We start from the raw sequence: 20,669 nt of genomic DNA on the forward strand, positions 1-20,669 counted from the left end.
TGCTGGTGAAGGTTGTAGGGTTTGTTTGTTTTTGGACTTTATTTATGAATTTTTGTCAGCCTGCCATAAGAAGAAAAGAAAAGTTGAGAGGGCAGGGGGCCTTTAAATTTGTAACTGTGACTGACTTCCTTTTCACAGCGTCAACCCCCCCGATCACGACATCTTAGCCTAGACTCCTTGTTGGGCAGGGAGCTGCACCCTCCTTCACACTGCTAATTGGCTGCCTTCCTGCCAAGCAGCCACTGATTGGCCATCTGACACTTGATTTGCCAACCTGAGATGGGGGCTTGGGGGTGGGTGGTGGGCAGGAGCAAGTGGACCACTCACTTTCCATTCCACCACCCTCACTCTGCCAAAAAATGTAAAATCCATCCCTCATAGTTCATTTCGACCGACGAAATACAAGAGAACAAATTGATGTCTAACTCGAAAGGTTGTTAATATTTCGTGGGGTTAATTGATTTGTACCCATAATTGCGGATTTAAAATGGGCTTGGATTTAAAATGATTACTGAAAGATTAAAATGGTTACAGAAAATAATTACAGACTCGAAAGCTTTGAGAAAAAAGAAGGGAAAAGAAAATAGCAAAAAGACTGCCCTGTTAACTCCACTCCCAGCAAGGAATTGGGAGAGCTGTCCCCAGCATCACAGGTTCCAGTCATCAGCCAATTCGACTCACTCCACGTGATAGCAAGAAACAGCTGAAGGTACTGGATACTGCAATATTCCGACAATAGTGCTGAAGGCTTGTGCTCCAGAGCTTGCTGCACTCCCTAGCCAAGCTGTCCCAGTACAGCTACAACACTGGCTTCTCTCCGGATCCGTCCAGTGAGGAAGCTTGCAGAGTTCTGTGGGAGGACCTGCCGCAGATCGGCCTGGAGTGCACCGGAAAGCTTGACTCCCCTATAAGTCTGGGGGAGCTGACCGGCGCACTCGATGGTCTCTCCGGGGCAAATCCCCGGGACTAGACAGGCTGGAGTTCTTCAGGGCGTTCTTGGGGAGCGACTTTGCGGGGGTCCTGGGGGAGAGTATCGCTACCGGGGAGATGCCCCTTTCGTGGCGTAGGGCTGTGATTGCCCTGCTGCCGAAGAAGGGGGGATCTCCGCCTTCTTAAAAAATGGCGCCCGGTCTCCCTCCTCAGCATGGACTACAAAATCTTCGCCCGAGCCATGTCTTCTCGACTCGGCACCATGCTGGACCACATGATCCACCCTGACCAGTCCTACACCATCCCGGACCGAACCATTTATGATAACATCCATCTGGTCCGGGACATCATCCACCATTCCCAGAGGGCTGGTCTGTCAAGCGCCTTCCTGTCTCTTGATCAGGAGAAGGCGTTCGACAGGGTGGATCACGGATACTTACTCAGAACTCTACGAGCGTTCGGGTTTGGGACACATTTTATTGCCCGGATCCGACTCCTGTACACTGCCGCGGAGTGTCTAGTGAAGGTTAACGGGTCACTGACGGCACCCCTTCGCTTTGGGAGAGGGGTACGTCAGGGCTGCCCCCTGTCTGGCCAATTGTATTCTATTCGCGTGGAGCCTTTCCTGCGCCTCTTGCGGAGGAGGTTGTTGGGATTGGTTCTGCGCGGGCCGGGCATCGGGGTGGTCCTTTTGGCTTACGCCGATGACGTGCTCCTTATGTTTAGTGACCCGGCTGACCTGCGGAGGATGCGCGAGTGCCAGGAGGTCTACTCTGCCGCTTCTTCTGCCAGGATCAACTGGGGTAAATGTTCTGGATTCCTGGTCGGTCAGTGGCAGATGGATCCCCTACCTGAGGATCTCAGGCCTTTCACCTGGAGCAGGACCAGCCTCCTCTACCTGGGGGTCCATCTCTGCCCTGCTGAGGAATCCTGGCCGGTGAATTGGCAGGAGCTGGAGGCCAAAGTCACCACTCGCCTGCGGCGCTGGACAGGACTGCTCCGAGTGCTATCTTACCGAGGTCGAGTTCTGGTCATAAACCAGCTGATCGCCGCCATGTTGTGGTATCGACTGGTCACTTTGACCCCTCCCCCGGACTTTGCCACAAGAATCCAGAAATTGTTAGTCGACTTCTTCTGGGACAAAATATTGCACTGGGTCGCTGCTGAGGTTCTGAGACTCCCGCTTAGGGAGGATGGTCAGGCGCTAGTGTGCCTACACACACAGGTGGCGACTTTCCGCCTTCAGACCCTGCAGCGATACCTTTACGTCGAGCCTGCTCCTAGATGGTGTGCCCTGACGACATATTTCTTCCGTCAGGTGCACGGCCTGAATTATGACGTGCAGCTCCTGTTTATAGAACAGTTGGGCCTCGGTGGCTCCTTGCAGGCATTGCCCGTCTTTTACCAGGACCTGATCAAAGTCTGGAAAGTGGTCGCCTCGCGACGCAGCTCTCCCCCGTCAGGAGTAGCGGCTATCGTCAGAGAGCCGCTGCTCAGGAATCCACCCCTCCGTCCTTTTCAGTGGTTGGCGGAGAGGAGGGCTGTGGCCGCAGGGGTGACCAGGATCGGGGACGTGCTGGGTGGAGGAGGACTGGGCTGGATGCTCCCGCAGGAGTTGGCGCGTCGCGCGTCTGTGAGTGTCCAGGTCACAGCCGATGCCATCCAAGACCTGAGAACGGTCGTGCTCGGACCCGACGTTATTTTGGGTCTTGAGGTGGCCCAGGTGCGTGGTGGTCTTCCGTCTGAACGTTCCCCTGTTCGGACGGAATTCCACATTGGCCCCAAGCCCCGAACCCTCCCTCGGGTGCTGGTGCCCCGCAATATGAGCCGCCTCGGGGACATGCCCTCTGTGCCTTTTGGCACGGCAAAGAGGAGCTTTTTGTACGGACTGCTGCTGCACACCTTCCATTTTCTCGCCCTTGTCCGCTGCCCGGACACGCCCTGGCGTGCCTTGTTGCCGTCCGGCGGCGGAGCCCCCGATGGGAGGCCCTCTACAGAGGTGTCCTCCCCCTTTCTATCGGGGACCTGGGTTGGAGGGTGTTGCATGCAGCAGTCCCCTATAATAAGAGAATGCATAAGTTCACGGACTCCCAGGACACATGCCCTTTTTGCGGTCTTGTGGAGTCCATGGACCATGCATATTTAGGGTGTGGTAGGCTGCACTCCCTTTTTAGTTATTTGAAAAACCTGTTTTTAATGTTTTGTTTGCACTTCAGCCCCACGCTCCTGATCTATGGGCACCCGGTGCGGAAGGGGGTCGGGAAGGAGGAGGACCTCCTCGTGAACCTGCTCCTGGGCCTGGCCAAGTTGGCCATTAACAGGTCCAGGCAGCGGGTGATCGATGGGGGAGTCCCGCCCAATTGTTTATCCCTCTTCCGCGGCTACGTTCGCGGCCGGATGTCCCTGGAGAGGGAGCACGCGGTGTCTGCCGGCACTCTCGAGGCCTTCCGTGCCCGGTGGGCACTGCAGGGACTGGGGTGCTTTACCGACCCCTTTAATCACATTTTGGTTTAAAGTTTGTAAGTTTCCTTTAAATTTTGCTCTTGGTTTTACAACTGACCTAAATTAGGGGCTGTGCCTGATTTATCCAATTTTGTTAATTTGGTTTTATTGGTTTTAACTCGAAAGAGTTACAACATTGGCATCTACCCAGCTATATGGAAAATTGCCCAGGGATGTCCTGTACACAAAAAGCAGGACAAATACAATCCAGCCAATTACCCCATCAGTCTACTCTCAATCATTGGCACTTACTCAGCAATAATCTGCTCACTGACACTCAATTTGAGTTCCATTGAGCCCACTCAGCTCCTAACCTCATTATAGTCTTGGTTCAAACATGGACAAAAGAGGTGAGAGGTGAGATGAGAGTGACTGCCCTTGACATCAATGCAGCATTTGACCGAGTGTGGCATCGAGGAGCCCGAGCAAAACTGGAGTCAATGGGAATCGGGGGGAAACTCTCTGCTGGTTGGGGTCATACCTTGCACAAAGGAAGATGGTTGTGGTTGTTGGAGGTCAATCATCTCAGTTTCAGTACATCGCTGCAGGAGTTCCTCAGGATAGTGTCCTAAGCCTAACCATCTTCAGCTGCTTCATCAATGACCTTCCTTCCATCATAAGGTCGGAAGTGGGGACGTTTGCTGATGATTGCACAATGTTCAGCAACATTCCTGCCTCCTCAGATACTGAAGCAGTCCATGTCCAAATGCAGCAAGACCTGGACAATATCCAGGATTGGGCTGACAAGTGGCAAGTAACATTCATGCCACACAAGGTCTAGTCAATGACCATCTCCAACAAGAGAGAATCTAACCAACTCCCCTTGACATTCAATGACAGTACCATCAATGAATCCCCCACTATCAACATTCTGGGGTTACCTTTGACCAAAAACTGAACTGGACTAGCCATGTAAATGCTGTGGCTACAAAAGCAGGTCAGAGGCTGGGAATTCTGCAGAAAGTATCTCATCTCCTGACTCCCCAAAGACTGACTACCATCTACAAGGCACAGGTCAGGAGTGTGATGGAATACTCCCCACTTGCCTGGACGAGTGTAGCACCCACAACACTCAAGACGCTTGACACCATCCAAGGCAAAGCAGCCCACTTGTTTGGCACCCCATCTATTGCCTTCAACATCCATTCCCTGACCGCTGACGCACAGTGGCAGCAGTGTGTACCATCTAGAAGGTGACCTGCAGAAACTCACAAAGGCTCCTGTGACATCACCTTCCAAACCCCTGACCATTGCCACCTAAAAGGATAAGGGCAGCAGCTACATGGAAACACCACAACCTGCAAGTTCTGTTCCAAGCTGCACACAAACCAGACTTGGAAATATATCGACGTTCCTCCACTGTCACTGGGTCAAAACCCTGGAGCTCCCTCCCTAACAGCACTGTGGGTGTACCTACACCACATGGACTTCAACAGTTCAAGTAGGCAGCTCACCGCCACCTTCTGAAGGGCAACTAGGGGTGGACAATAAATGCTGGCCTAGCCAGCGATGCGCACATCCCATGAAAGCATTTGAAAGAAGCCAACTCTTCAACAACATTTAGCTTTAGAATGCTCAAATATGTTGCCAAATGGTTGTGCAATCACCCACAATGGCAATTTCCCATTGATATGAGGCTCTACTTCCAAGTTCCAACACCTGGCCAGGTTCTGGATATTGATTTGTGTTTGACTGCAGTGCTGGTCTCTCACAAGTGCAGCAAAGACCTCTGATGTGTTCAAGCTTTTATATGGTTTTCAGGGATGGGGTTATTTTACTATATTCAGAGGCCACACCATCCTATGAAGTTTCTTTTAAAAGCACAATATCCAATTATATTCTCAGTGCCTTTTGTTTAAACCATGATTTAAATCCACTCAGAAAGCTGTCCATCTCTCTTTCATTTCTCCAGTAATTTTCCATTATGTGAAGGCCCTTGCAGTCAATCTTACAGAAAAATATGTTTATATTTTGCTGGAACATGGTGCTTCATCTTATATAAGTTGGGCCATTTTTCGAAGGTCTAGTGTTCAGAAATTCAAAGCACCAGAGTCTCTTACTTACCTACACATCACAGTCACTCCCCTGCAGTTGATAGAAGATGTGACAGCCAAGCACAGCTGGAGACCAGGCCCATGCTGAGCCCACAGCTGATGGCGTGCCTCTGGAATCGGCCATAAGAAACCTGCCTGAGATGCAGAGACAGGCAGGAGAATAGGTGGAGATGCCCAAGGCCTTGAGCAAAAGGTGAAGGAATCTGCCCAAGTTCTGAGTGCTATCATGGCTCTGGTATGCAAGCGCTTAGCTTTCTCCATTGAAAGCTTGGCAACCGCCATGCAAGGTCAGGCCCAGCAGAACACTGGCTGCCAGATACACGCTCAGACATGAATTCTGTCACTCTGCCCATGAATTCTATTCAGCATTGGCTCGATGAGAGGGGATTGAGGCACCTCAACCTCCTTTTCGGTACCCCTTCTCTTCCTGAATACAGGTAAGTGCCAACGTGCACTGACAGGAAGGAGAGGAACCAGCATGTCACCCTGGAGCATCACCTCAGGGCGCTCCAAGGATGTGCTGCCACTCCTCCTCCCTACTGTCAGTGACCCTATCACCTCCAAAAGATGAGTTAAAGAGGGCATACATGCACCTGTGCAGTAGACCCTCAGCAGGCAGAAGCCCTCTAGGCCTCGGACCACCAGAGGATGGCAGCAAAGGTCATCTCAGGCAATGGAGCATAGCACTCAACTGGCTGCCTCCACCTCTAATGTGGATTTTGGGGTTGCACCAAGATGTAGTGTTAGGAGACATAAGATTAAAAAGTTGTAATGGCACAAAGGTGGTACAAGTGTTATTTCATTATAGGGATAACTTGTGCGTAAATATATGTGTCACAGCACTTTGCTCACCTATGATCATTATGTTGTGAATTGTAGCAACTGATGAGTGCATTTAAAGGTATGGCACTTCATTGACTGTGAATGATGAGTGATATGGGCCTATGGAAACACTATTTATTGCAGGTGGTGGATTTCCCATATATCTGCTGCCCTCGTCCTTCTAGGTGGTGGCTTGTTCTGATTCTACTGGCACTCCCATCATGACTTATATCGAGGCGGAGATGCCAAGATCTTGCAGGAGCCTCCTTCCAGCTGGAATCTGGATGCAACGAGGGTAGCACTGGCTGCCTGGTGTTTCGCTGCATGGTCCTGGCATCTGAGGCTATAGCTGCACCATTCACTTCCTCATGAATGTCAACCTCTTCCCCTTCTTCTCATCTGAGGGGGCAAGCGGCCCTCCAGCTCCCCATCTGAAAACTCCTTACTCTTTTGCTACGCAAGATTGTGTAGGGCGCAGCAGGCCACTATGATCCTGGAGACTGCCTTCAGAGCATACCCAGCACTCCAGCTGAGAGGTCCATGTAGCAGAGCCTCATTTTCAGCAGTCCAATGGTCTGTACTATTGTTGCCCTTGGCAGTCTTATACCTCTCCTCTGCTGGGCTCTGTCGGTTCTGCACAAGTGTCATGAATCCGGTCTTCTGTGGACATCCTCTGTTCCCCAGGGGCCACCCCTGCAGTTGCTGTGGGGAAACAAACAGTTATGGCACCTGAGAGTGAGTGCGGATGTAAGAATCAGAAGAGCTCGCTGGGAAATGAGCGCACACATAAAGGATTTGTTTGCAGTGATGCAGACATCTGCACAATGAGAGAGTTAAAACTCTCTGTTTATGAAGGGCTGCTGGCTGATCCCAGGGAGCTCCCAGAGCCACATAGGTGCAAGTAATCGCCCCTTGTACCTGTGGAAATGCAGCGATGGCAGCCAATCCCAAAACCCTGGCTGCTTGACTCTCAGGCCCATGGTGAATCACACAAATTCATTGGCTCTTGTGAACGGGGCATTCGGTTACCTCCTCCCAGCATTTGTGGGTAGCTGCCTGTGAGATACCACACACACCCTCTGTAGAACCATGGAAAGACCCGCTGGTGTAGAAATTTAATGCTGTGGCGACTTTTAAAGCTACTGGCCTTAGAATGTCTCCCAATCCACGAGGATGTAGGTCTTCCTGAAATAGCTGAGTGACAGAAGCCTAGGACATCCTCAACTGTCCCTGACATTGCCTGTCTGACATTTGCAGGTAGTTACACTGCCTTCGGTATATAACATAATGTACCAATGTTACCATCATACTGGCCTCTGGCATCCGAAGCTGCTTGGCCCTCTGCTGGCATGTTGTTCATGTTCTGGCCATTGCTGTGCCTGGCCCTGAGCCATCCTCTGCCAATTCCTCTGCAGCTGCGCCACAGCTACCATAGGCACTGGGTGCACTTGACCCACATTGTCTGCCTGAGGTGAACAGTGAACACAAGGTAGGCAAAGACCTGGTCAGCACAGTCTTTAAAGCCCTCCCTTCTAACCAGAGCAATTTTGACCTATGGCGAGCCCTATACTTAGCATCGACCACACTCTGGCCTCCACCAGAGTGGGCAACTCCATCCACAAGCTTTATTCCATAGGACTCTTTGCATTGACACAGCCATGTTCATATACACTCACACAGTGACCCTGGAATGGAAGTTATCACCCTGCACCCCCCTCAATCACCTTTGACCCTCCCTCCATCACTCTCAACCCTCACTCCATCACCCTTTCCCTACCTTCAGTGACCCTCGACCAAGAACCCCATCACATTGACCAACCTGTCACCATCAGTCAGCCCCCTGACGCACTAGAACTATCTCCCCTCACACCTGAACTGCTATCCCTCATCCTTGACCCTCCCTCTATCATCCTTGATCTCCCCTCTTTAACCCTTGACTCTTGGGACTTACCCATTGACCCTCCCTGTATAATCATTGACCTCCACACAATCATGCTTGAGCAGCCAGAGTAATTTTAGACATTGGCTTTCATTGTAAAACCCACTTTCTCCCCTCTGTTCTCCATGAGCCTTTGTAAGGCTGCCAAGTCCTTCCTTCCTTGTCCCCTTCAGTCAGCCTTGCCCTATTCCCCTTTCACAGCCACCTCTTTCCCTCTCTCTCTACCTCAGTCAGCCATGCTTCATTTCCCTTTCACAGGCACCCCCTGATCTCAATCATCAATGCCTCCTCTCCCATAGTTTAACAAAGCTTCCCATACAAGAAAAGCAGCTCCTGCTCAGTTCAAATCCATCAGGAAGATTGTTGCATGCCACCTTGACATGCTAATAATAGGATCCTGACACTTGCCGTCAGGAAGCACGATCTATCCTCAATCTGCCACCAACTTAATACCCTACTTTCATCCTGCCTTTGGGAAGCTGGCATTTTGCCTCCTGCACAATTAAGTGCCCCTGCCCGCCTCATTTCCTGCTCCTGTGGACTTGGATTCCACCCAACATTCATAAATGTGTCATCACCAATAGTGTATTGGACGATGTGCTATTTTACGAATGGAATATTATACATTAATGTTGAACACACCCATCAAGGTCACAGAAATTTTCTAGCCTTTTTCCTTACTTTTGTTAAGCATATTTTCTATTTTATCAGTTTTGATTTGTTGCAATACTTTGAGACAAATAATGAAAGTGTAATGGCTAAAATATAACAGGAATAATGTGTTCTAGAGGAAGTGCATGGCATTGGTAAAACTTGCTTTAATATAGATTATAATTAGGTTTTATGATATATTCATTTTAAATAAATTATAACAAAAAGAACTTTGAAAATGTAATCGATCATTTTGAGAAATATATATTTCTGCTACATTATCAAAACCACTTTGGCAGTAGATGTGCACATATATTTGCACAGATTAAATTTAAATAGCTAACGAAAGGAGAACGAGAGATTTAATCAAGGTGGGGTGGTCTAATGGTTCACTTTTCAAATGGAAGGTGTCATCATATTCCTCACCTGTCAGGAGTATCTCAAGGGCACTTTATCCCCAATCAATCAGTGATTGCTGGAGGCTCTCTCCGTCTACGACTTACCCCACGTGGATTTCAACTGAAGTTCCATCCCTCATGTTTCGAATTCACCCAGGATTACAGGTATCTCCGGGACATACAACGCTTCTCAGACTGCTGTTCTCGTCACATCCTGAGATCCACACTCAGTGCCATGCACCACCATATGAACACACTCGACCTCTCCCTCCAGCAGCACCGATGCACCCTATTTCTAAGCTGCCCGTGCCCCCAGTTTCATTTTATTCTTCGACTCATCAGACGCCGCAACAAGAAACTTTGTCTCTTTCTTTCAGGTGCAGAGGAATGCAAGCTCCAACAACACATCGACACCAATGCCCATCCAGGACCCTCCACCCCTGCCCGTCCCCCTGTCCCTATCCCGTCTTCCAATCCCAGCCCCAGCCATGTATTCACCATACCTCCTGACCTTCCCCTCTCTGATGCTGAACGTTCAGTGATCAGCAAAAGATTCAGTTTCATACCCTTACACCCTCATCTCAATGAATTTCAGGCTTGGCACGATGCTGCCACCGCCTTCATCTCTGTGCTCACTTCTTTGGGCAGGAGTCCTCTCCCCATTCAATGGATCCTTTTACCCGCCTCCAATAGTCTCCCTCCACCTGGACCCCTCCCTCTGGATTCTTACCTTCTCTTGATCTTTTCATTGAGAACTGTCGGTGTGACATCAGTCGTCTCAATTTCTCTGTTCCCCTCACCCACTCTAACCTGTCTCTCTCTGAACTTACTGCACTCCGTTCTCTCAAGTCCAACCCTGACATTGTCATCAAACTCGCTGACAAGGGTGGTGCTGTTGTTGTCTGGCGCACTGACCTCTACCTCACAGAGGCTGCGCGTCAACTCGCAGACACTTCCTCCTACCTCCCCCTGGACCATGACCCCACCACTGAACATCAAGCCATTGTTTCCAGGACTGTTACTGACCTCATCTCCTCTGGAGATCTTCCTTCCACAGCTTCCAACCTCATAGTCTCCCAACCTCGGACGGCCCGCTTCTACCTCCTACCCAAAATCCACAAACAGAACTGTCCCGGTAGACCGATCATGTCAGCCTGTTCCTGCCCCACGGAACTCATTTCTCGTTATCTTGACTCCATTGTCTCTCCCCTTGCCCAGCCCCTTCCTACCTACATCCGTGATTCCTCTGACACCTTACGTCACATCAACAATTTCCAGTTCCCTGGCCCCAACCGCTTCCTCTTCACCATGGACGTCCAATCCCTCTACACCTCCATCCCCCACCAGGATGGTCTGAGGGCCCTTAGCTTCTTCCTCGAACAGAAACCCGAACAATCCCCATCCACCACTTCTTTCCTCTGTCTGACTGAACTTGTTTTCTCACTGAACAATGTCTCCTTCAACTCCTCTCACTTCCTCCAAATAAAAGGTGTGGCTATGGGTACCCGCATGGGCCCCAGTTATGCCTGTCTCTTTATGGGGTATGTGGAACATTCCTTGTTCCAGTCCTACTCCGGCCCTCTCCCACAACTCTTTATCCAGTACATTGATGACTGCTTCAGTGCTGCTTCATGGTCTTCTCTGGACCTGGAAAAATTTATTAATTTTGCTTCCAATTTCTACCCCTCCATCATTTTCACGTGGTCCATCTCTGACACTTCCCTTCCCTTCCTTGACCTCTCTGTCTCAATTTCTGATGATAGACTGTCCACCAATATTCATTACAAGCCTACTGACTCCCACAGCTACATTGACTACAGCTCCTCACACCCCGCTTCCTGTAAGAACTCCATCCCATTCTCTCAGTTCCTTTGCCTGCATTGCATCTGTTCTGATGATGCTACTTTCAAAAACAGTTCCTCTGACATGTCTTTCTTCTTCCTTAACCGAGGTTTTCCACCCATGGTGGTTGACAGGGCCCTCAACTGTGTCCGACCCATCTCCCATGCATCTGCCCTCACACCTTCCTCTCCCTCCCAGAACCATGATAGGGTCCCCCTTGTACTCATTTATTACATCACCAGCCTTCGCATTTAAAGGATCATCCTCCGCCATTTCCGCCAACTCCAGCATGATGCCACCACCAAACACATCTTCCCTTCACCCCCCCCAGCGGCATTCCACAGGGATCGTTCCCTCCGGGATACCCTGGTCTATTCCTCCATCACCCCCTATACCTCAACCCTATCCCACAGCACCTTCCCATGCAACCACAGAAGGTGCAACACCTGGCCCTTTACCTCCCCCCTCCTCATTGTCCAAGGGCCCAAACGCTCCTTTCAAGTGAAGTAGCACTTCACTTGCACTTCCCTCAATTTAGTCTACTACATTCGCTACTCCCAATGCGGTTTCCTCTACATTGGGGAGACCAAACGCTGACTGGGTGACAGCTTTGCGGAACACATTCGGTCAGTCCGCAAGCATGACCCAGACCTCCCTGTCACTTGCCGTTTCAACACTCCACCCAGCTCTAATGCCCACATGTCCGTCCTTGGCCTGCTGTAATGTTCCAGTGAAGCTCAATGCAAACTGGAGGAACAGCACCTCATCTTCCAACCAGGCACTTTACAGCCTTCTGGACTGAAAATTGAGTTCAACAATTTTAGATCATGAACCCTATCCTCCATCCCCACCCCCTTTCCGATTCCCCTTTTTTCCAATAATTAATATAGATTTTTCTTTTCCCACCTATTTCCATTATTTATAAATGTATTTCCATCCATTGATTTATCTCTACCTTTTAGCCTATTTCGATCCCTTCCCTCCACCCCACCTAGGGCTCTCTGTACCTTGCTCGTCCTGCTTTCTACCCCTAATGTCCCCATTAACACATTTCTTAGCTAATATCACCACCGTCAACACCTCTTTGTCCTTTTGTCTATGACATCTTTTGGCAATCTCCACCTATCACTGGCCCTCTATCCGCTCTACTTGTCCCACCCCCCTTAAACCAGCTTATATTTCACCTCTCTTCTATTTTTCCTTAGTTATGTTGAAGAGTCATTTGGACTCGAAATGTTAACTGTGTTCCTGTCAGATCTGCTGAGTTTTTCCAGGTATTTTTATTTTTGTTTTTGCTTTGCATTTCCAGCATCCGCAGTTTTTTGCTTTTATCTACAAGGTGCTGCTGGCTGCAATTTTCTACCTACTAATAAACCTTTACCAATACAGATTAACAATTGCACAGCCAAAATAATGAGTTCTAAATGTCATTTTATAAGTGTATTGCATTTGCAAACATACAGTTGCTTTGGTGTTGCCTCCGTGCTGAAAAACAGTGGGCTATAAATACTGAATCAGTTCCACATGAAGTGGATTTGTGAATTACAAGGATCTTATAAATATCAAGCATTTTCATGGTTAAAAAATCCATTGTATACATACAGCAGTTAAACTGGTTGCCGGCGGCCTACAACAAGCTTGAACAAAGTGATAAGCAGATATGAGTTTGTGATCCAGTACAGAATCCCTGATACAGTCAGCTTCAGGCTTTTAACATTCAGACATTGAGTTTTTCCTCAGTGAACTTCATCTGTCCCCTTGGAACTGTCGAACAATGTAGAATGAATAAGAATTATACAGTATCAAATTTAGCTACAGAAAACCAATAATTTATATTTATGCAGCAGCTTGATGTAATGAAGCATACAGGAGCATTTATAAAACAAAGTATGACACCGATGCACAGGAGGAAATATTCCGTCCGATGAGCAAAAATGTAGGTTTTATGGAAGGTCTTACAGGAGAGAAACCATGTAGGAGGGCAGAGAGGTGTAAGGAGGCTGAGAGGCAGGAGGTGTAGGGAGGTAGAGAGGCAGAGAGGTGTAAGGAGGCCAAGAGGTAGGGAGGTGTGAGGAGCTAGATAGACAGAGAGGTGTAGGGAGGTAGATAGACAGAGAGGTGTAGGGAGGTAGAGAGGCAGAGAGGTTTAAGGAGGCCAAGAGGTAGGGAGGTGTAGGGAGGTAGATAGACAGAGAGGTGTAGGGAGGTAGAGAGGCAGAGAGGTGTAGGGAGGTAGATAGGCAGAGAGGTGTAGGGAGGTAGAGAGGCAGAGAGGTGTAGGGAGGTAGAGAGGCAGAGAGGTGTAGGGAGGGAGAGAGGCAGAGAGGTGTAGGGAGGGAGAGAGGCAGAGAGGTGTAGGGAGGTAGATAGGCAGAGAGGTGTAGGGAGGTAGAGAGGCAGAGAGGTAGGGAGGTGTAGGGAGGTAGTGGGGCAGGGAGGTGTAGTGTGGGATATGCCAGGTCTGAGGTCCTAGGCAACATAAGGCGTAACCACAAATGGTGGGGTGACTAAAATTGGGATTGCACAAGAGGCCAGAATTAGGGGAGTGCAGATATGTTGGAGGGTTGTGGGGCTGGAGGAGGTTTCAGTGATATGGAGGGACAAGGACAGGGAAGGATTTGAAAAAAGAGAATTTTAAAATCAAGCCATTTCTTGACCAGAAGCCATTGTAGGTCAATGAGCACAGGGTTGATAGGAGAACGGAACTTAAGACACAGGCAGCAGATCTTTGGATGGCCTCAAGTTTACAGAGGATAGAATGTGGGGGGCCAGCCAGGAGTGCATTGGAATGATCAAAAATGTAAATTTCTGTAAAATTTGAGCAAAATAAAACATTTTGAAGAAAACTAATAATTTGATTCTGTGAAGTTGTTCATCTTCCCCAAATGTGTTTTGGTCAGGTATCAGTGCGATAGATTATTAACTTGCTGCCTAAACATAGAACTGGTGTTTGTGGATCAGCTGCTCATTAAAAACTGTCGAATTCATTTCATTTTCTGGGTAGCAGTTTGTTATGTTAAAGCTTTGTCCTTTTATTAATGGAGTCTGCCAATAGTCTCTCCCTGACCTTGTTGTTTGGAAGTTAATAATAATTGAAAGAACTTTTAAGTTTTTTGATCCAGCAATCAAAAGACAAAGGTCTTAAAGTAACCAATAGCATTTATTTTGTATTTTTACTTTCAAGTTTAGAGAAAAAGAAAAACTTGTATTTATATAGCATCTCTCACAACTTTAAGATGCTTGACAGGGTGAATGTGGAGAAGATGTTTCCTCTTATGGGAGAAACTAGAACTAGGGGTCACTGTTTAAAAATAAGGGAGCGCTCATTTATGACAGAGATGAGGAGAATTTCTTTCTCTCACAGGGTAGTGAGACTCTTGGACTCTCTTCCTCAAAGACAGTGGAAGCAGAGCTTTTGAATATTTTTAAGGCAGAGCCAGATAGATTCTTGGTTAACAAGGGGATGAAAGGTTATCGGAGGTAGGCAGGAATGTGGGGTTGAGGTTACATTCAGATCAGCCATGATCTTATTGAATTTCGGAGCAGGCTTGAGGGGCCAAGTGGCCTACTCCTGCTCCTAATTCATATGTTCATATGTACAGGACATCCACAATGCTTTTTTCAGCCAATGAGGTACTTTAGAAGGATAGACACTGCTGTAATGTAGGAAACATGGTAGACCATTTGCATATAACAACAGCAGTGTGAAAATGACCAGATAATTTGTGTTTTTAGCTGTTGGTTGTGGGATAAATATTGAGCCCAACACCAAAGAGAGCTCTTCTTTGAATCGTTTCTCAGAATTTTTGACATAAATCTGTAAGCACATATTGGGCCTCAGTTTAATGCCTCATCTGAAAGCCGGGAGCCCTGACAATACAACAGTCCTTCAGTACTGGAGTGTAAGCCTCGATTTTCCACTCAAGCCTTTGGAGTGGGATGTTAATTGACAGTATTGAGACAAAACCATGAGAGCACTATCACAGAGCCATAGCTCTCAAAGTGAGGGAGTGAAGAATGAAAGCATTAGACTGGGCTCATATTAAATCATTTACTGATACTGGGGTGGACTGATTTATTCGAAGAAAAACTGAAGTGCATTTTGATGAGTTTGTGCTCATAGTGCATCACCATGCTTGCTGGGGAAATCTATCAGTAATTCATGTCCCCATCATTTTCTAACATGAATCTCTGAGACTGCAAACTCATAAAGTCATCATAAAATGGAATGCTTTTCTATTTCCTGACGCTTACTCCCCCACAAATTGATTACTCACCTTTTGATCAACTTTTCAATTATTTTCTGCACCCACCAGGCATCAGAGTTCAAACAGACTTGGTTACCACTTCTGAAGGTGGCACTGAAATAAATACAAATACCAAATTGTCATCCACTCTGACGATTAGTCTATAATGCGACAGTATATAAAGTTGATTTCAAGTAAAAAATAGATGTATTGCAGTGTAAACACTTACATGATCTCTACTTTCCCACAATGGGCACCACTTGGAACAATTTGAATATTCCCCAGGCGCTTTGGATGGATAAAACGAGTGTTTGTGTTGATGCACTGGCAACGCAGTTTCACTCCTAGGCTTCTGAGAGATGCAACTATAATTTTAAAATACACAGGATTAATCAAACTAATTGTCGCATCCTTTTTCTGTCTTTTATTTATCCTTCCTTCGTGATTCTACTGCTGTAAAAACTTCTAACTGCAAATCAGATTCCCTAACAGTCAACTCTCCAGAACCAGCCAGTCAGCCAAGATCCTTAGAAGGGTATTATTATTTGAAAGTTCACTGTCATATTCCAGTCAACTGTGACACACTAAACTCAGAGTTACTGAATGAAAAGTAAAGCATTTTGGGGTAAGGTTTGTTTGTGCAGCACCCCTTCAAACAACATTACGTGTAATACATTCCCTGAGGGCAGGCAGCACAGCAGCCACTACACAGGCAGCCCACACAGTGGCCTGAATTTTCCCGTCAGCGATTTGGGGGTGGGGCCCACTCGCCAATGGGAAAATGACGCGGGATAACGTCGGAAGGAACCCCCGACATCATCCCGCCCCATTTAAATATTCAGGAAGGCGGGCGGTCAGCGAAATCAGCTGTCCGCCCGCTGACATGTGAATGGCCAATTGAGGCCATTGACAGGCTAATTAAGGTAATTAAAGGCCCTGCCCGGCCAACCTTAAGGCTGGTGAGCAGGCCAGGAGCCCCAGCGGGAACAAGAAAAAACATGAAACCTCATTCACTGGTGGGATGAGGTTTCATGTCCATTTTAAACATCTTAAATAAACTTTATGTGAGATTTATTAACATGTCCCATCTCGTGTGACATTGTCACATGAGGGAGACATGTTAATTTTTTTTTATTTTTCTATTTTGACACTTTGAAGCACTGTCAGTGATCTCCCTGAGACAGTACTTGGTCTCAGGGAGCAGTGCACTCTTACGCGCGCATGCATGAAAGAGCGCACTTTGACAGTTGGGGAATCCCTCCTCCCCGCACAGTAAGCGCATAGCGCTTCCCGTCGGGCAGCCCGCTGGGTGGGCCTTAATTGGCCCGCCTTCTCAAAATGGCGGCGGGGGCCGTTTCGGCGACGGAGTTCGGCTGCCTGCCCACTGCCGAGCCGGTGGGGCCCGCCCACCCACCAAGGGCAAAATGATATTGAAGAAATGGATGTGGACCGTGCAGGTAGCGCCGTGGCACTTTCTGTGGGATCAACATAGTCTGCATAGTGTCGTTTGAAGTCGAGCCATACAAACAAAATTTTGCCCCTTTGTATTTCCAAACATGTTCTTAGGCTTTCACCTTATTTTCCATCTAGGTCAATCATCATTTATTTTGTGTGGAGAGAGCATTCTCCTATTTTTACTTTTCACACTACCTTACAAGAAATTGGACAAAGCAGACACATTGAGGTTTCACCTTTACCACACTGATTTCAATTGATGAAAAATAGGTTCAATAACAGAAGGGCAATACGTTTCATCAGATCATGGCCATCCTTTCTGTGAATATGAAAATCTACCTCAATACATCAGTGTTAAACAATTAGTCATACATTCAATAACAACACATGTACTATTCAAGATGTTTTTACAATCAAGTTAGCCAGTGATAAATTGAAAACAAGCCATGGGTTGTGTTAAGCCATGTGATTCATCCTTGGTAATTACCCTCCGAAATGTCACCCTCATATGGCTTACTGACAACTGCACTTTGCTGAAAATAAAGGTAAAACTTCTGTGCCCTCACAAGTATACACATATTACATAGATAAAAACAAAAAAACTGCGGATGCTGGAAATCCAAAACAAAAACAGAATTACCTGGAAAAACTCAGCAGGTCTGGCAGCATCGGCGGAGAAGAAAAGAGTTGACGTTTCGAGTCCTCATGACCCTTCGACTCGAACTCAAGTTCTGTCGAAGGGTCATGAGGACTCGAAACCTCAACTCTTTTCTTCTCCGCCGATGCTGCCAGACCTGCTGAGTTTTTCCAGGTAATTCTGTTTTTGTTTTACACATATTACATGTTGTCTGAGTTTTTGGCTCAGCTGGCTCTTGCTTTGAATTTGACAATTGTGGGTTAAAACCCAGTTGCAAAGTTAAGCACACAATCTAGGTTAACACTTTTAGCACAGTATTTTGTGGCAGTGCTGCATTGTCAGAAATGGCAACCCAGCAGAGGCAAGTCCTGGAGAATACCGGGTGGGAAAACCTGGGAAAATTACATGGGGTGGGGATCCAGACCCGAAGCTGCTCTTTTCTGGCTTTTCTCAGGGTGGGTTGTGAATATAGCAGGGAATGACTGTGGGTCTGCAGCAGAGCAATTAAAGTACTTAAAAAGGCCTTTAATGAAATCCTTCTTTCCCAACAGTTCAGAGGTTAAATGCTGGGTCTGTAACTCGCCAGCTTGGACAAGGTGAGCAGTGTAAAGGTTGCTACTAGCAAGTCTATGTTCAGCCAGAGTGAATGATTTGTGTTCAGCCTAAAATCACTGATTTTATTGGGGACAGCAAATTTGTGCAGGTGCCACTGAGGATTCTTAGTGTCTGGGAGACATCCCTGTGACATGGGAGGTAGGTATTCTGCAATTGAGTGACATATGAGATGGGGTTGTAGCCTGTTCCAGCTCAGCAGCCAAAGTGATAGGGGCAGCAACTCTAACAGCAGCTGCTTCCTTCTCTACAGGCATGTGCAGTGGCACAGAATACAGGAGATTGGCACAGAGCAACACTGTGAAGGATGTGATTCCCTCAGCACAGGGTCTATTGTGAAGGGTCAGTTTCCTTGAGCTCTCTGAACAGCAGTGCCTGCGAAGGCTCAGGTTCCCCTGGCAGGAGTTTGCAAAGATCTGCAACTCAGACCTCCACTCAAGAGGAGCAGGTGGCCACCCATTGCCCATGGCTGTCAAGATGACCACAGCTCTCAATTTCTTCATAATACAGAGATAAAAACAAAAAAACTGCAGATGCTGGAAACCCAAAAGAAGAACAGAATTACCTGGAAAAACTCAGCAGGTCTGGCAGCATCGGCAGAGAAGAAAAGAGTTGACGTTTCGTGTCCTCATGACCCTTCAACAGAACTAGGTGAATCCAAGGAGAGGGGTGAAATATAAGCTTGTTTAAGGTGGTGGGGCGGGGGGAGAGAAGTGGAGGGGGGTGGTGTGGTTGTAGGGATAAGCAAGCAGTGATAGGAGCAGATAATCAAAAGATGTCACAGACAAAAGAACAAAAGAACACAGAGGTGTTGAAGTTGGTGATATTATCTAAATGAATTTGCTAATTAAGAATGGATGGTAGGGCACTCAAGGTATAGCTCTAGTGGGGGTGGGGGGGCATAAAAGATTTAAAAATAATGGAAATAGGTGGGAAAAGAAAAATCTATGTAAATTATTGGAAAAAACAAAAGGAAGGGGGAAGAAACAGAAAGGGGGTGGGGATGGAGGAGGGAGCTCAAGACCTAAAGTTGTTGAATTCAATATTCAGTCCGGAAGGCTGTAAAGTGCCTAGTCGGAAGATGAGGTGCTGTTCCTCCAGTTTGCGTTGGGCTTCACTGGAACAATGCAGCAGGCCAAGGACAGACATGTGGGCAAGAGAGCAGGGTAGAGTGTTAAAATGGCAAGCGACAGGGAGGTTTGGGTCATTCTTGCAGACAGACCGCAGGTGTTCTGCAAAGCGGAATTTCTTCATGTCCAAGTTCTTCCAGGGGTGACCTGGTGACACATGTAGGATCCCATTCTGCAGGTTTGTCCTGCTTCACATTGGATTGTTTGCTGCAATTGCTGTTGCCATTTTGAGTCCTGCTGCGTGCCTTGAAATAGAACATCCTTTATTACTGCTTTAGATGCATCTTCTTGTCTGCCTGATCAGCCAGAGAACCACAGGGAAACAGGATGATAATTAATTTGCTTTGGGAAACAGAAATGGCCGGAGTGCAAATCAAGTGTTCCCCCTCCCACTCCCTTCCAGACACTAAGGTGAGCGAAGATTCCCCTCAACATCTTTTGATGACTGATTAAACTAAAGCAGATGTTTACCTAATCAGATTCATGTAAAGGAACCCATGGTGCTATTCAAAGAGCAAAGTACTCTCCCTCAACAAACACCAACAAACAGCTGACCAATATTGTTTGTGAGAAGTTATGCACACATTGACTCCACATTTTCCCACTAAGCAGCGACATAAATCACCTTGGGACATTCTGGAGAAATGAAATGAGCTAAAAAAAATCTAAATCTTTTATTTTAATGTATTAATACATATTCATTTATATTGCTATGCATGTATCGCTCAGCATATAAAAGCAATTTTTAAAAAATGTGCATTACTAGTTGGGAGCCGTTCTACCTAGTCACACATATTAGGAAACTTTGCCCTTGCTGTGAATGCTATTCTGTCCATTAATTTTTAAGAAACAACTAATTGTGAGCAGCACATGGGACATTTCTTGATATGCATGGTGAGCAGATGATGTTCCCCTTTATAAGATATACTTCCAAAAGATCATCTCCATTTCATTGACATACATGCATACATAAACATGATAAAATGTGTTAGGAACAGTTTTGTTACTTAGATTAGGGCAAATAAACTATGATTACCTGCCTACCATGAATACAGTATTACTGTAAATATTGTGCTGCTATAGAAGGACATATTTTTTTACCTTGTGTGGAAGCCATATAGAGTACGAAGAAAGTGAGGACCATTAGAGCAACTTTGCTGTTCATTGTGCTTTAGTGTCTAATGTTCTTTATCCTCTTGCTGTTGCTGTGCTGTACTCATATGCAATTAAGAGTTCGCTGCTAATCTGCTGTATTTATTATCACAGTACCTTTAGTCACCATAAATATTGCATAACTGTGTGATTTCCAGTAAGTGAAAACACATTGGCCATGATTTTCACAATGAGTGATGAAAACATCCCTGAAACGTAATACCAATGGAATGAATTTTAACACCACTCACCACCCTCAACCCGTCACCAGATCCACAGGATAGGGTCAGGCAGCGAG

At 47.1% G+C, this 20,669-nt stretch overlaps 1 protein-coding gene across 1 annotated transcript; it reads right to left on the reverse strand.

The window, feature by feature from the left end:
• Nucleotides 1–12,764: 12,764 nt before the first annotated feature.
• LOC121283827 (interleukin-8-like) lies at nt 12,765–20,432 on the reverse strand. The gene is made up of 4 exons (XM_041198606.1): nt 20,321–20,432; nt 15,615–15,750; nt 15,416–15,499; nt 12,765–12,902 (listed from the first exon to the last, which is right to left on the reverse strand). The coding sequence occupies exons 1-4, from the start codon at nt 20,382–20,384 to the stop codon at nt 12,875–12,877; spliced, it is 312 nt and encodes a 103-aa protein (XP_041054540.1). The 5' UTR covers nt 20,385–20,432; the 3' UTR covers nt 12,765–12,874.
• Nucleotides 20,433–20,669: the final 237 nt, after the last annotated feature.

The sequence above is a fragment of the Carcharodon carcharias genome, chromosome 1 (assembly GCF_017639515.1).
Source record: "Carcharodon carcharias isolate sCarCar2 chromosome 1, sCarCar2.pri, whole genome shotgun sequence".
Classification (NCBI taxonomy): Eukaryota; Metazoa; Chordata; class Chondrichthyes; order Lamniformes; family Lamnidae; genus Carcharodon; species Carcharodon carcharias.

Excerpts from the sequence above, each read along its gene's own strand:
- LOC121283827 (XM_041198606.1), bottom strand. The coding sequence starts at position 20,384 with ATGAACAGCAAAGTTGCTCTAATGGTCCTCACTTTCTTCGTACTCTAT. Across the intron at positions 15,751-20,320 it reads CTATATGGCTTCCACACAAG|TTGCATCTCTCAGAAGCCTA; the intron begins GTAAAAAAATAT and ends TTAAAATTATAG. Across the intron at positions 12,903-15,415 it reads ATTGAAAAGTTGATCAAAAG|TTCCAAGGGGACAGATGAAG; the intron begins GTGAGTAATCAA and ends ATTGTTCGACAG.